The 16,906-nt window shown below is 43.4% G+C and overlaps 1 protein-coding gene across 1 annotated transcript in view; it reads left to right on the top strand.

Moving 5' to 3' along the window:
• The first annotated feature begins 5,396 nt into the window (after positions 1-5,396).
• LOC133967785 (NALCN channel auxiliary factor 1) overlaps positions 5,397-16,906 on the top strand; it is a 72,686-nt gene continuing 61,176 nt past the window's right edge. The window contains exon 1 of the mRNA XM_062403442.1: positions 5,397-6,754. Within this exon, the coding sequence (XP_062259426.1) occupies positions 6,020-6,754 (735 nt within the window). The 5' untranslated portion in view covers positions 5,397-6,019. The remainder of the gene's footprint in view (positions 6,755-16,906) is intronic.

Genomic DNA, 16,906 nt, shown 5'->3' with positions numbered 1-16,906 from the left:
ATAAAAACTTTTTGTTTTGGTTAACTGTTTTAAAGAATATTTAAACTAAAGAATATTTGCAAAAACATTATATTTGCTGCTTCGGGAAACAAAGTCTTTTAAAACTGTTTTCCTCTTTTAGCTAGAGTAAGAATACTTAAACCACTGTTCGATTGGTCTTTTCCCAGAGAGGGCAATTGTTCCCCATGCAAGAGATTGTGCAGAGGCTGTGAGAGCACTGGGCCATCAGTTATGTAACATCAGGGTAAGACAGCATGCAGACAAACATGAAATCAAATAAACTGTATTTAATCATGTTTTCATGCATCAAACTGTTATGACTGTGAAGTTTTCTAATCCCGTTTATACTCTGTGCTATGAGAAAAGGACAGTAAATACAAGCCAATGCAAGGGCCAAGGCCTTATTGAATTGAAATAAAAAAAAAAACACGTATTGTCAATCGCATATTTTAATTCTGTATGTTGCCTTACCAGTGTAACAGCTGGATCCCCTCAATGGAACATTTGCTTTGAAGCTGCAGGCTTCAGTGAACACAGAGATCCAGGTTGTACGCAGGGAATACGAGCCAGGAGTCCAGGATCATAGATATGGGAATAGGCAATGTCCTTGGGAAAGTGAGCTGTGTTGATAAGCCGCTGAGGGATTCCTGGAATGGAAATGGGGTGAGCCAATCGATCAGGAGTGTAAAACCCTGAGGCGGAGCAGAAGTGGTGCTGGGCGGGGTGGGAGGTTGAATGGTGTGATGGGATCTCCATCATTTCTCTAATCCCCCTCAATTCCAATGACCAGTTGAACACTCTGGGAAATTAACATTTGTTTGAGCAATCACTGCTCGCACTCACATACATTGAGACCAGAGATCTGGACCAGTATTTCTAAACACTAAATCCCATTTGTGGCAAAGCATGGATACTTGAATAATCATGAAATAATTGCTGGCTATTTTGCAAAGCAGTGTTTTAGATTTTTTGAATTATTCCTCATTTGCCTTCCGGGCTGCCATTGGTTTTCGTTAATTTCTTTTCGGTTGAAAATCAATCAGCTGACTCTGGGGACTTTTACCTGGTTGTGTCATCAATCTCAGAAAACAACAACACACATTTATTTCTATTCAAGTTACAGTGGTCAGTTACATGTGCAGTTGTAGAGCAGACAAATGGATCCATAATGAACACGGACAAAAGCAAAACAGAACAATAATTTGATATTTTTTAATATTCAAACTCATCATATAGGAGGAGTCGATGACTTATTTATCTCGGGCAAGGAAGTTATGTTTTCACCCCTCTGTTTTTTTGTTTGTATATTTGTTTATTTGTAAGCAGGATTACTCAAAACTAACTGAATCCATTTCAGTGAAATTTTGTTGCGGGGGTGAGGAGCCCATTAAATGTTGGTGCAGATCTGGATCAGGCGGAAGTTCTGAGAATTCAATAGAAATTTACTTTCTTTAACAAAGCGACAAAGGACATTGGACAACATTTTCATTGATTGCTCAGAGAATAATTAATTTGGTGCAGATACAAATCTGGATCCGGGGAATTAAAATGTGGTTTCAAAACGGGATTGTTGGGGCTTGGTGGAGGTAGTTCTATTTCAGTTCACTAGATTTTCAAACTGTTATAGGGCTCTTAAAAGTGGTCAACAAAACATAACTCTCCACAGAATAAGGCTAACAAAATAAGACGTCAACTCAATTACCAGACCTAAATAAATGAGCAATGAGGACAAGATCACAGTCACATAACTAAATCTGAAGGCAAAGACCCCCTAATCCCCCCCATGGTGTCAGACCTCTTGGTTTGGTCCTTTGCTTGAGCCTCTACATTAAACCAGGCTCCGCCCTCAGCTCAGTTCTCTTGCCGGACTAGGAAGTAGAACTCTAGGTAACTCAAACCAAAGAGAAAGGAATTAATACAAATGACAATCACTGTATATTTCAAAGGTCACACTCAAGTTATTGAATCAACACAAAAAACACACTCGTACAAACACAAGCATGTAATGGCAACATTATGCACACCCACACATCATATCAAACCTAGCTTTGCTGGTGCAAACGCTTGCTCTTGAGTCAGACTTGAATCATGCCTCTCTCGTCAAAATGTTACATCCAGTCAGGGCAACGAGCCTCGGCTAAGGGTGTGTTCTCCTCTGACCAATCAGAGGGGCTGTCTCTTTTTCCTCTCTGACGTCAGGCGCATGAAAGCAGGGATGGCAAGAGAGAGAGAGAACTGGAGGAAGAGGAGGACTGAGGAAGGGTTCAATGTGTGCGAGAGCTTAAGGAAAATGAATATCAGAGGAGTTGCACGGGGTCAGCTGTGTGGGCGAAGAGGGGAGAGAAGCGAGGAGAGATATGTGGCATTAGAAATGAGGAAAGAGTGAACACTGAAGAAGACAGGAAGTGAATGAAGAGCGTACATCTTCCAGTCAGGAGTAAAGCAAACAGGGGATGAAAGAGAAAAAGTGACAGAATCGCATTAAGAGTTCCATCTCCATGCTGACAGAGTGTGGGAGGTGTGAAGGTTGTGGATTTGACACAAGTTTGGCGAATGAACATGCACACAGTTGGATGATGTCACCTGTCTCTCACCTCTCACTCCACTCTCCTGTGGTTGTCACATGGTCCAGTCCAGCAAACACCTCTTCCCTTCTGATTGCAAAAGAACATAACAACCCAAAATAGTACTCGAAGAAATTGTGTAGCCAGTATTAGTCTAAGCTTATTGTTATCACTTGTGGAATCGGTAAATAATCCAACTTAAAAGCACCAAAGACAATCCTGGAAAACTGGTCCTGAATCTTACTTTATAGTGATTTTGATTTGTTTATAATATATTCTTACATCGAAATCTAATAAAATAGTTTATAATTGGTCGCTGGGCGTCTCTCAATCAAAACAACAACGAAGAACATAGTTCGATAATGTCATGAAGCAGTGTGGGATCATGGGAGCTGGTCAGGTGCAAATCATGTGCAATAAATGTCTTCAAGTTGTATTTGTGTTACGCAATAAACTGCAAATAATCAATGTGATCCATTACGAGTGACCAATAGAAACAAATGGAGGAAAAAACTGCTAACTGGGTAGCAGTGAGAATTTTCATTGTTATTACATTATTACCTAGGGATTTATAGCAGAGATGCACAAAACCTTAACATACTTTATATTTACATTTGGAGCAGGTCCTCTCTATGGAGGCCGCCATGTTTTTTACAGTAGCCCAGACTGGACAAACTAGGTTTTAGAGGTTTTCAGCTGAAACATGTAACTTCATCACTAGATGTCACTAAATTCACCACATTCAACCTTTAATTAAGAAATGTTACACATTATATCTTTATGAAAAACTTTGTCTTTATCAAATATAGAAATTGATATAAATGCAAGTAATGAAAGAGAATACAATCTACGTATGAATAATTATTTAAGAGAACACACACACACGTGCTCCAGCATGGACAGTGGATGAGTCATGTCTGCCAGCCCTTACTGCTACTGTGATAGCTCCAGATTTAAGGGCCCGCAATCTGCATTCATCACACAGACGTTCTCCCTCTTACTCCCCCCTCTCTGCTGCCCTCACACTTCTTTTGTCTCACACACACACATGACATGCACACAAACACACACTCGTGCACACACACGCAGGTAGGAAAGATGGTGTCAAACTGACAACTCTCTCTTGAGCCACACACACACTCCGTATGTTTCTGATTGGCTGTCTCTCAGGTGCTGAACTAAGTCAGGCGTTCTGCCCCGAAAAAAGGAAATTGCACTTTCGGAAATTGTATTATGAGACGCCTGGCCATGTTCTTATATCCGTATGTCTACTAACACAGCAGGGTGAGGGACCAACATATGCCGCATTCAGGGTCAAAGACTAAATATGAAACCGGTCATCTACAGTTAAAGCCGACTAGACAACCCCGGCCAAAGTAGGACGTCTCTCGCCGCAGGGCATGATCACAGCATCCTGGAGTGACGTAATATTAGAGACGAATGAGTGAGGAATGGTGAGCATTCAAGCAACCCTAACAGTGTCTTCCACCATCTGCAGATTCCATATCATTAAGTGTTCGATCACACTCTAGACCCTGAATTTTGAACAGTTAACTTATAATCCGGGGTGAAAAAGTAAATCAAAAAGCAAACCAGAATCTCCTTGTGTTGGCAGCTGCTGATATTTTTGGGTTGAATCAGCAAATTCAGTCAGTGACAAGACTTATTCCCTCCACTGAAACCTGACATAATGTGACCTACATTACTCTACAAATTATAGCTTATGCAATATGATTTTGGTTGGCAACTTAAAACAAGTGGTCTCGGTAAGTGTGCTGCCATCAACCACACAACAGGAGGAAATAAACACCTCAGGTTTCACGAAGAAGGAAATCAGTTAAAAGGAACCTTCCATTGTGAGGAGCTGTCCTTGGTGCTGAAATCCACTGCTGAAAGTTGTCCAACAATATGTAACGTTTGGATTCAATCAACTGCATTATTCAATATGTCGCATTGTTATTTTTTTTGGCCGAGGGCTGGTGGCTGGACCAAATCTAATTGGATTGGTGTTAGATGAGCACTTTCCCTCTCGACAACAACTTGCAGGATAAGCTGCCTCCCAACCAACCTTAGGCACAAATTAATCAGGTAATCATCTCTTGTTTTATCCCGCAATATACAGCCAATTAGCACTAAGCAACACTCCCTTGTCTTTTCGATAGCACCCCGAGCTGTGCACGCTGACAATGATTAGTGGCTTTAGTGGACGAGGACGAATGCTGTGATTTACTTTCCGCTCCCAAACAGTAATCTGTCCCTGCCTCTCGCTGTCAGACACACAGGAACATTGTAGGCCAAACTGTAAGTCAGCTGTTTGTTTTAGACAGCACCACTGACCAAACACAACACAGCTGATAAGGTGAGACCCACTTGCAGGAAACAGGTACAGGATATTGTTAAACATACAAAACCTGATGATTGTGCAGCTGTTTTCCACTTGTGCCCGTGCAAGTTCAACCATGACCACATGTCACCGGTGTTGTCAAAGACTTTATTCACATCTTTTTAATTCCCCCTGACACAGCCCACAAATGGGCCACATCCATGAATCTTAATGACAGCATGGAAACACTGAGCGTGAGTGCACTCTCATCTATCCTGCACCAAAAAACAAGATGTCGCCAAAAGTGTGCGTCTTGCTATGCCAAGACAGGATTTGGAGACTATTACTCATGAGGAGAGGAGAGGATAGCCAAAACATCCTTCACCACCTATGTGTCCGCCTGTGCTCCCTCTCTCCCTCCCTCCCTTCGTGTGTGTGTGTGTGTGTGTGTGTGTGTGTGTCTGTGTGTGTTTGAGTGTGTGCATATAGGAAATAAGCTGCTCCGCCACTGCGCAACGATGGAGCTATCGCAACGATGGAGATGACGCAAACAGACCCAGCTCTCCAAAAAAGTGTTTCAAGACGAACATGGCGGCAACTTAACCGCAGTCCAAGATGACAATGGCCACCGGGATACAGGATTCCAGGCTTTCCGCCCAGGTACGGGACAGAGACAGCAGCCTGCGTGCATCGAAGGGGCTCGTCGCTCTTTCCATCAAGTGAATCTGCGAAGCGAGCGGCGGCGGACGCGCAGCATCAGTAGCTCTACACACGGAGAGGCTCGCAACAGCTGGTCCTGCCTGCACCCCCGACGAGAGAATCACAAACCCGGAGAGGGACGGTAGGGAGAGAGGGGGGCATGCGGTCAAAGAGGACGCCGTTTCCCCCCGGAGAGCCATGGAGAACCGGGATGCGGCAGCGCGAAGCTTAATCTGTGCGGGCGCTCTAATTGGATCGGAATAGCACCGATTGCTGCGGGCGCGATAGAGGAGCGCCCTGGACCGGCGGAGGCACGGCACCCCACCGCTACAGGAGGAGAACCAACCGGACTCCATCTCCCCCCCAAGTCAATGAGTATTGTGGCAGAGCAGCCCCCGCGGTGGAGTCGGCCAGGGCAGCACTTTTCTAAAATATGACCAGGGGTGCTTGGATGCGTCGGCAGCATGATGAAGGCTTAAAATACTGGTTTGCACCCCGAGAGAACGAGAAGCCGTTCGCCGAGTCGGAGCGGGCCCAGAGATGGCGACTGTCGCTGGCCTCTCTGCTGTTCATCACGGTCCTGCTCTCTGATCACTTGTGGTTCTGCGCCGAGGCGAAACTGACGCGGACCCGAGACAAGCGGTGGGACGCGGGGCTCGCAATTACGGACACGATGGGCGAGCACCCGAACTCCCCCCACCGCCACCACGTCCCAACATCACCCGACCCCCTCCGTCTCGCCAGAGAGCAAGATGTTATTTTTCTAGGGAATTCTACCAAATCTCTGTGGCGAATGGACGCCTGTCACCCCGACAGCCTGTCCAAAGACTGCTTCACTTTCACGGACGCGGAGACCGTGTGCCTGGGCCTCTCCGGTGGAGGGGGCGAGGGGACGCAGCTGGCGTACGTGAATCTGAGCGATTTGTACCTTTCTTTTTGTAATTCCTACTCACTTTTGGATTTGTTTTACGGGTTTACGAGTCCGGTCGATTTGAATTGCACCCTGGATATGGCCATGGGGGTGGATCTGCTGGGATGCAGCGAGTGCGTCCGGGCTTATCAGCTTCTTGACCTGGAGGCGGAGGAGAGGTACCAGGAGTTTGAGCTGCTGGTTCAAAAATACGAGACGGACGCGTACTCGGTCAGGACGTGCATGGAGGAATGCAAGGTAGGACTTTAACGAGGCCAGGTCGCGCACGCGCACACACGCCAGTGCATTTAAGGGGGTGGGTTCACGGTCGTCATGGAAACCGTTGGGCATACCTATGTTGGTATTTAGTTTTTTATTTTCAGACTATCTGTGCCTCCACTGCACCACTTGGCCTGTCAGCGGCACCTCGTGAGGGAACAGGTCACCACATAATCCTCCAGCTCTCCCTCCTATTCCAGCTCTTTCTCCTTCTCTAAGTCTTTCCTAACATGGACTACTTTGTGACCTGTCTCTGTGGAGGTGACGTTTGACATCAGGAGTGTGAGGTTTGCACCACAAGCCGAGAGAGTGTTGCTCATTTCAATGCTATAATACTGCAAGCAATTTCTGCACCTAATCCAGGATTTGTATTGTCTCCGCAGTTCGCTTGTTTTTCCAACAACATGGCAGCCTCAGAGCTTATGTCTCAGGCAGTGCAGGTGCTTGTCAATGGCATATTATACCTGGGTCCACATCAGCTACACACACAGATACACTTGGTATTGTGTTGGTTTTAGGCTTCCAGGCCTACTTGGCTGCATTGAGCAGTGCTCCCCAGTGCTACCTGTGGAAACAGGGGGGGATACACTAGTTAAATCAAACTTCAATCTGTTTCATTTGTTGTGTTGTGGGTTTGCTGGGTGTCCCCCAACTGATTAGCTAAACCGGGGCTCTTAATGAGCTCTTCCTTGGCTGAGCACACCAGAGATGTCAAATATGCAGCGTGGAGGTCTTACAATCGGTGGCAGTGAAAGCATGAAACATTGTTATTGACAGGACGGAGTGCACCTCATAGGGGTGCAGAGATTTATGAGTTGCCTGGCTGGTGCTGTATCTGGTTGTAAATGCACTACATGCATTATCATGCTGGATATACTGTGCCACCATCGATAGCTCGGCTTTATAGATGGTTTTGCTTTTACTTATCAATCTTGGCTGCACCGTGTCATTTGGTGAGTTTGACGCTCAGTACCTCATCTTGAACATTAAGGTGTTTCAAAATTGTAATGACAGCTGTTATCAAATGTGTCTCACACTGGAAGATGCTGCATCATCACCATGACAACGCCACCACACAGGTCAGGGGCTTAACTTTCAAGAACGGGAAGCCTTCCCCTCAGAACGGCCCAAATAATGATCCTGCAACCTAAAGTCATTTTCTACAAGATGGAGGTTGTGTAAGGGCAGATGGTCAAGATGCTGGGCGGAGTGCTGATAATCCATACGTGTGTGATGAGTTACTGGGAGGATATAGTGTGGATAAAGCTTCCCATTGGAATGATATGCTGGTGTTATGTGTGCTTACAGTGAGTCATACCTTATTGTTATGCTGGTTTGCCAGTGTGTTTACATGCATATATATTTACAGTGTGTGTATGTATGTGCATTAATCCATTTCCCACCTCTTATAGCTGCCTCCACTCGTGTACATTTGTACTCCTTCTTTTTGCGAGTGTAATATGACTCAAGCAGGGTTACAGCAGCCTTTTAGCCCCTTCAGTGCGATCTGAATTGCTAATCTGGTTCAGTGTTCGCGTGACCTTTGCGTGAGCACAGCACCCCAGGCATGCATCACAAACCACTGCTCCTTGAAGAACCACTCGGTTGGACAATTAAAAAAAGACAGTAGACAACTTGAAACTATACTTATTCACTATAACCTCTTATGCCACTTATTTCATTGATCTCAGGCCTCTGCTCTTTAAACCACTGCTCAGGGCTCTTTTCAAACTGTAAACTGTAGCATCACATGGTGTCTGTGTATGCCGTCGCAGGTGTAAGGTGATGGAGGAACAGAAAGAAGACAATATGAAAAGAACGGGGTGAAATACATGGAAATAAGAGAAGAGAGATTTAGAGGTGAACAGGAAAAACTGCTTTGAGGTGTGATGTCTCATCCAGGCGCCATTATAAATACAGTGAGACACGATGAATGATAACTACAGTTCTACAGTTCACCATGAGCAGATGTTGCCACAACAGTCGTTTTTCCCTGGTTGGTGCATGGAGCTGGAATCTGCTTTGTTTACTGTCGGAGAATGGTGTGACACAGATGTTTATCAATTATCAGTAAGCTAAGATAGAACTTTCAAACATTAATAGCAAACCATGCAAGCACCATGCATGTGTTTTCATATTTGGTTGGTGTAAGTGAAGCAGATGCTATGGGCAATATAGCTAAATGCTAAATGCAGGGGCCATCACTTCTACTTTTGATAGGCCTTTATAATAACTGAGGTGTTCATAATGACATTTTTAATGGGTGAATAAAATGGAGCTGCTTTACTTTCAGGGTCCCAGCATTGTGTTGCTGGATCACATTGTCATGGATTACTGTGGAGACATACAACTACATAACTGTGCTGTTTATTTTCAGCAAGACTTAAATCGTTTGTTCATTATTGCACCACTATTATTATTTCCATTAGAAGCCTCTAATATCTGTGTTTATATTATGCAGAGACAACCAAAATACTGTTTCCTTCTTTATAAGTGCACAGTTCAATATTCCCTGATATCTTCCATTGAACAAAATGTATCATATGATTGTGATATCATATGGACCTTTCATAGTTTGGATCAATGCATGGACGTAGACTAAATGTAGATTATTTTATGTCAGTGTTGGTAGGTTCATCCAGAAACTGAAAAAGAGGACAATACTTCACCTCCTTGGGTTTTTAACCGATGCATTTAGTTAGAAGTCAGCTGGCAGCCAGGATGTAGACGGTCCTCTAACCTCAATGAGCCCAAACCATGATTTTTCCTTTTCCATGTTGTTATTGTGTCCCACCTTAACCGCATCATATTATAGTGTTATCATAATATGTAATTTGTTTTGTCAGCAGTGATTTTTTTCTTTCCTGTTGTCCATTATTTAGGAGAGAGTCCTGCGGGTTGTATCAGGGGATATGGGAAAACAACACGTGGTTGATTAGGCTGCAGGACCTCTTGCTATTGTCACAAACATGAAAATAGCACAGAGCCACATAAAGTTATTAGTAACACCCATGGTTTCCTTACTACAAGTCAAAATGTTTGCGGTGGAAAAGGCCTATGGATGAAGACAGTTGGTGACAGTAATTAGCCTGATGCTGCCGAGCATTTCCCGATAAACTCATTACAGGACCATTAAAACATCAAGGCACTAAAATAAAGAAAGTGTCCTGTTGTTTGAGATGGAAGAATAACAGCAGAGGATGAAGTGTGCACATCTTACACAGGATCAGCAAAAGATATAATGGAGGAAGGACGTGACTGTTTTAATAATTAAGTATTAATGGACCATGATAAACAAGGCTGCTCACATATTCTACCATTACTGGCAATAACTCCTCCATTTCAATTGTCATTGCTGCTCCCTTCATCTCTGTATCGGACAATTTATTATGTATAAATAACATTGACGCACCTTTCCATTATACTCAAAGGGTTTCTTCTAATCACTGTTGTAAATATCACAACTTTGTTGACGTGTCCAGCTACATGCAGCATCTGTTGCACTTCTGTCCGTCCTGGGAGAGGGATCCCTCACATGTGGCTCAGATCTATTCCTGTTTTTTGCTCCTGTTAATGGTTTTTATGGTATTTTTTTCTTACTCTTGCTTATGGTTAAGGACAAAGGATATCGTACCTTGTTATAAAAATTCAATTATATTTGATGATTTAAATTTTGAATGTGTAGGTGTTGGCAAAAATCATCTTTTTACCTCCTATATGCTTCTCTGACTTTACTCTTAAGACCTATTGTTTTCTTTATAACTGTATGTAACACAAACACACCCACACATAGACATATGCACGCACAAATACACACACACACAGACACACACACAGCCCCATGAGCAGTGTTTCCTGCAGGTCCAGACCTGACTGTCCCTTCCGGTGTAATTTAATTTGCACTCCCATAATTCTCTGCTTCTCTGGTGGCTGTGTCTCCAGGGCTGTCTCAACATGTTGATCTCTTCTCTCCCTCTATCAGTCACTTTTTCTCGCTCGCTTTCACATCCTCTCCCTCTTTGTCTTTCTCCCATCAGTGTCAGAGCTGTGAGGAGCCAACATCCAGTGTACACATGTGGCCAGTATCTGTCTCTGCATCGCCTCCGCCCCCTCCCTCATCATCCTAATGGACCTTCTTCCCATTGGCGGCCTGTTGTTTTCTCTCTCCCCGTTTCCCCTCTCTGGAAATATATGGGTGTTGAGCGCTCTTTCGCGGCTGGAGTGATAGATACTGATCTAGCTTAAGGTCCTTTCCTTCCCTTCGATTACAGGCCTGTCCACACAGATCACACTGTCTGCTCCTTCACCCAGCCTCTCTGGCCCTCTGCGTATTCAATCACCTCCCCTCTATCACTGTCTATTTCTACAAGACTATTCAATTGAGCTCCCATTTCATTTATCTGTTAGGGCTTATGTGTTAGCACTAAACACACAGAGCAGCTGAGGCTTGTCAGTTTGTTTTTTTATTTGACCCAAATTATTTCGGTAAAATTACACTTTGACCTGATGATGGTACCATGTGGAAAATGTGAGGATCATCGTAATGATAACACCTTATTGTATGTTTGTTTTATAATCCATCATATAGTTTAGATTGAAACTTCATTCTTGATCTTGGGAACAAAATAATCTCACAACACGGTGGAGCTTTTGCTTGTTTTCCTTACTGTTTTTCAGTTCGCTCCTGTTCGTTGGTTTGTTTATCAGCAGGATTATGCAAAAACTAACGAATAAGTTTCCACAAAACTTATTCGGAAGGATTATATTTTTCATTTTGTTTGACATTACAATTTTGACATTTTCCCAGGAATCTGGATGAACCATTCTGGATATTTAGGAGTGTGATATCTATGATTGTCAGAAATTTTGTGGGGTTGATTTAATTCAAGGAGACCCTGTCAGAGCGATCCTCAGGACAAAGGGGAGAATCAAGGATTATATTTTTCATTTTGTCTGACATTACAATTTTGACATTTTCCATTCTGGATTTTTTTAGGAGTGTGATATCTATGATTGTCAGAAATTGTGTGCAGCTTGATTTAATTAAAGGAGACCCTGTCAGGCTTTGCAGAGGCGTGTGCTGAACCAATCTAGTTCATCATTCGATGATGATCGTGAACCACATTTTTACACCAAATAAAAATGAACCCTATGGGGGAATTTGAGGATAGATTCCGCTGTGGCACAATGGCGCTGGTTGGACAATGAGGGGATCAGACAGTAGTCTGGAAAGTGGTTATGTGATAGGAGCCTGACAAATCGTATTGTGTGTCGATGTAGCCTAAGTTTGGGTCATCAACGTTCATAGGTAAAAAACTCATCATACAGTATGTTTCTGTTGACACATTCAATTTTTATACAAATGCATACAGTGTTACAGTACACATTTGTTGAAACAAACTGCTGTTAATGATCAAATATGGCTTTGACAAAGTTCATCGTCTACATTTTGTTCTGCTATCAACACATATTTTTCGTGGCACCTGCACTGCAAGTCGTGCACTTCTCTCTCCCTTCCTCAAATTCAATTAGGGCTTGTTTCTCTGTGCAGCTCAAACGGATCCAGGGAAACTCCCCTTCGTATGAGCTGCCAGTGTTTGTTTCTCCCCAGGCAGGAGATAAGGGAATGCATCTGTTCGAGAAGAACACGGCCGCACTCCCATGGAAACGCCTCTTCTTCGTCCTCTATTCCCCATCCACGCAGCACAATGAGGCCGTACAGCTCCCTCCCTTCAATGCCCTGGGCCTCAGCTCCTATCAACACATCCACAACAATTTATTTCTCTCCATTAATTTCCCTCCCTTCTCCTCTGCAGGGCCCCACTCTGACAAAAGTCCTTATCCTCACACAGTTAATACATGGATGATTGAAGTCCGTTTTGTGTGATTTGTGGGAACTGGGTGGGTCTGCCAAAAATCTCTGTCACCACTGTATGTTCTTGTCCGCGCCTGTGTTTCGTGCCTGTGTGCACGTACAGGCTTCATGCATCCAGTAATTCGTTGATCTCTGCAGCCCAGCTCCATTCACACAGAGATACAATCAGATCATGACATAAACAAATTATCACTTTTACAAAATGGCCCTTTGCTTTCTGTCTCTCCTCTTTCTCACTGTTGTGTTCACATGAATGATTTGATGAGTGGGTGATGTGTTTTTTCTGTGACGAGAGACAAGTGGCTGTAGTGAGCGGAAACGGTTTATATTGATAAATGGCTGCATATAAAGGGCATTTAAAAATGGGCACATACAATCGTTGAACATGTATTTGTTGAAAGATAACGATCATTCTAAGTGTCAAATTACCCGTAATAACCTCCAAGTCAAATCCGAGTCCGCCCAGATCCGTTTACATATGACCTGTGACCCGACCCGTCACCTGTGATGAAACACAAATGCTACATACTGTACACAGTAACTCACATCAAACGCGTCATGGCCTCCTTGTCCTCTCGTTTTCATGGTAGAGTTCTGTTCTTATAGAACAGTATCAGTGAATTGTCGCAGAACCGCTGCTCCTGCAGCTGCTATTGAGTTCTCTCAGCGACAACGTGCCTAGCTTATTGTGGCTATCAGAAGCTAATACATTCTGGCACTTTATACAAGCAGCAAGACTGAAAATATATTCATTACTAGCTATTTTTGTCTTTTTGTATTTTTATAGGATCTGTTTTGATTTAGTGCTGTGTCTGACGTGACAGTTATTTGAGCAGAAGTGAAGGGGTCAAAGATGGTGTCGTAGACCCCCTCCCAGATTGAACTTGCAGTTTAGGTTTAGGTTGAGTGAAGACTCTAAATTGACTATAGGCGTGAATGTGATCATGATGAGTTGTTTGTTTCTTCTTGTGGCCCTTAAAGAACAAGCTGTGTAGATAATGGATCGATGCTGATTTTTCTACCTGTTTCACAACTTTGTTGGGAGCTACCCGACCAAGAGCAACACACTGCAAGGAGGTAGCTGATATCTGCCACTCCAGTGTTAAAGGGCCCATATGTAGGATACCCTCAAAGTATGAAACGAGTCACATCGGACTTTTTCACTCCATTCCATTCTAAGAAGTATGTTATTGAAACGTCTGGTTTCGTATTTCCTCTCCGTATGATGCTAAAATGTGAGGACGGTGTAACTGAGCGTTCAGAAACATCCTGTTATAACAGAATGTCATTTTGTGGCTTGTCTTCTATAGCTGCGACCATAAAACCGTGACTCTCAGCTGTGTTTGCCGGAGTGAATGCACCAGAATGAGACATGATAGGCCCGGTCAAAGTACAGTCAGCCAATCAGTGGAGGGGCTCAAGAGGCAGGTGAAAACAGCCTGTTCTGTCTGCAGCTCCAGAGAGAGGCAGAAGAGGGGACATGGAAATACACATTGAAGAAGTTTTTTCGACTTTAAACCAGCGATCATCCTAGGGGAACCAATACCTCAAATTAAATCCCAGAACGGTGTAAAATTTGGAGCCTTTAAGGATGAAATACAATAATACACTTGATTTCCAAATCCATCTGACATATCCTGGTGCTTTCATGATCCAGCCCTCTCTGTAAGCATGAAATTGATCTGAAAACGGTATTGTTTTTTTGAAAGGAAGAGAAACTGGCTTTTCAGTGGGATGAGTCTTTGATAAAAATGGAATCTGTTTAATCACAACTTCATTGACGCAGCTCTTTGGTAGCCATTTATAGAGCACAAAGTGCAAGGTGCTATTTAGACACTGCTCCGATATTTTTAGCGTGATGTCAGTAAGCTGTTTAATGGTGATGTACATATGGAGCAGAGGGGAACATCACGTCATGTACAATCTCTCCGGTAGGTAAAAGCATCTCCATTATGAATGATGCATAGATTGGGTTGGTAAATAACGTTTGATTCAGTCCGGTTCTGATAAATGTACATTTATCATTCTGTATTCAACGCTGATGATGCAATGTGGTTCGAGTTGAGTGCAGCTTCTTTTTTCACCTCCCCCGGCTGCACCCACTGGCTCTCATCCCTTTTTTTTTTTTTTCATGAAACGAGAAGGGATTTCTCTGTGACAAGCCTATTTCATTAAATCTCTAACCACTTCCTGCTTACATACAGGAGTGGTTGGTTTGTATAAGGGGTATTTCCCCCCCCCCCCGAGCTGGACTTCTCAGGCAGGAGTTCTTTTAGTGCTGTTGACAAATCCTGGGGTGGTCAAAATCGAACCTAAAACGTAAAACCATCTAGAGCGACCACAGATATGATGGATGCTTCTCAACTTCCTCCCACTTTCCTCCAACAATGCCTGTGTTCTCACTGCACATGAGCAGAGTCTATACAAGCCGAAGATGACAGTCAGAAGTCAGCAAGCGAGTCATAGAAAAGTCTGCTTTTAGCAGGGATTAGTGCTCGTTCATTTGTTTATAGGACGTAGCTTTGATGAAAGGGCTGATGGGAGTTGGTGCCATGTATCGGGTGCGTATTTTCAAACTGTAACTTGCTCTTTGTAGACTTTTCAGGACATCCAACACTTACTTTAATAAGCAGGGGGCGGGATTTATGACCTATACAATCAGCCACTGGGTGGCGTTAGAGACATTTTGGCTCCACTTTCGGGGAGGTGTCATGTCATCCATCCAGAGTCTATGGTTGCAACAGTCGGGACTAAACAGTTTGTGTAGCTATAGATACGATAAAGCTACATGTGCGTATCCATCTTTTGTCCTCTCTGGTGTAACTACATATTTAAATGGTTTGTGAAATTAACCGACACACTCTAAGCAACAGTGCTAGTTTATAGTTACTGTAATAGTTGTCTAGCTCAGATGCTAATGCTGAGAGTGCATGTGTCATGTAGCTGGACAGCCTCCGGTGCATGGACTGAGGGGGGCTGACTCTAACGTTCATGTCGCCTGGGAAAAACTTCTAATCAGATGTGAGATCTGGCGAGTGGCGATGGATTTAAGAGTAACCAAAAGTGTATTAAATTGAATCTGGGATTTATCTGCAATCGAGACACTTGAAATGGGGCCTGAGACAAGAGAGGAACAGATAAGAACAGAGAGAAACTGACAGGAGCGGTGGTGATGTGTGCTGAGAACGCTACTGTGCGAGTATCACTGGCAGGGAGACAGAAACCAGTCACATTTCCCAGACTCTTGTGACATTCTCACATTACTGAGTCATCAGCAGCAGCAGCAGCCGCTCACAGCGTGTCCCGAATCACAGGGAGCCGAGCAGAAAAGCGAGAGAAGACAGACACATGTACGCACAGTCTCATGTCTATAGAACTTACACATACTGCACATGCACGGCCTGAGCAGAGACGTAGCAAAACCACACACAAACACACAAGCACACACACACACACACACACCCACACACACACAGGGAGGCTGACAGCGATTAGGTGTTGGAAGTAAACAGAGGAGGGGAAGAGAATGACAAATGAATGGTTACATTAGAGGAAATAATACTCTGGTGTGTGCAGCATGGCAGGCTTGTGTTTGACATACTGTATTTTCTCTGGGTTTCGCTCACACAATTCATTCGAGCACCTGGTACGACCTAATCCTTTCCATTTTAATCATACTAGTGTTTCTGTCAGGGTCTGAGTGTGTGAGTGAGTGTGTGTGTGTGTGTGTGTGTGTGTGTGTGTGTGTGTGTGTGTGTGTGTGTGTGTGTGTGTGTGTGTGTGTGTGTGTGTGTGTGTGCGTGTGCTGAGGGAAAAAACGCCACTTGTGTGCATGCATGAGTGCCTTTTGGCATGGCGGCATAGTGGGATGCTGTGTGGTTATTGTTTCAACTGTCATTGACTTAACATTTAATTTGAAGAGTGAAAGGAGCTTTAATTAAAGGACTAGTTTGCCATTTTTAGAAATAAACTTTTCGGTTTTATGCTGATATGTAATTATTTCCATCAATAGAAAAAAATCAAAGCAATGACATTTTTTTTTATTTTTAATCAGCAAATTATTTCCTTGGTTAATTACTTGTTTATTTTATGTCATAAAATAATGATAAAATGTCCTAATAATTCCCTAATTAAAATGACAAATTAAAAATAGTGGCTAATTAACTTTCTGTCCATGGACTAATCTAAAATTCTAATAAAACTAATTGTTTTAAGCTCTATTGCGGCAATGTTTTGATATGTATCTGACCAGTGGT

Source organism: Platichthys flesus, chromosome 13 (assembly GCF_949316205.1).
Source record: "Platichthys flesus chromosome 13, fPlaFle2.1, whole genome shotgun sequence".
In the NCBI taxonomy this organism is placed as follows: domain Eukaryota; kingdom Metazoa; phylum Chordata; class Actinopteri; order Pleuronectiformes; family Pleuronectidae; genus Platichthys; species Platichthys flesus.
This window is presented reverse-complemented; position numbering and strand designations above follow the sequence as displayed.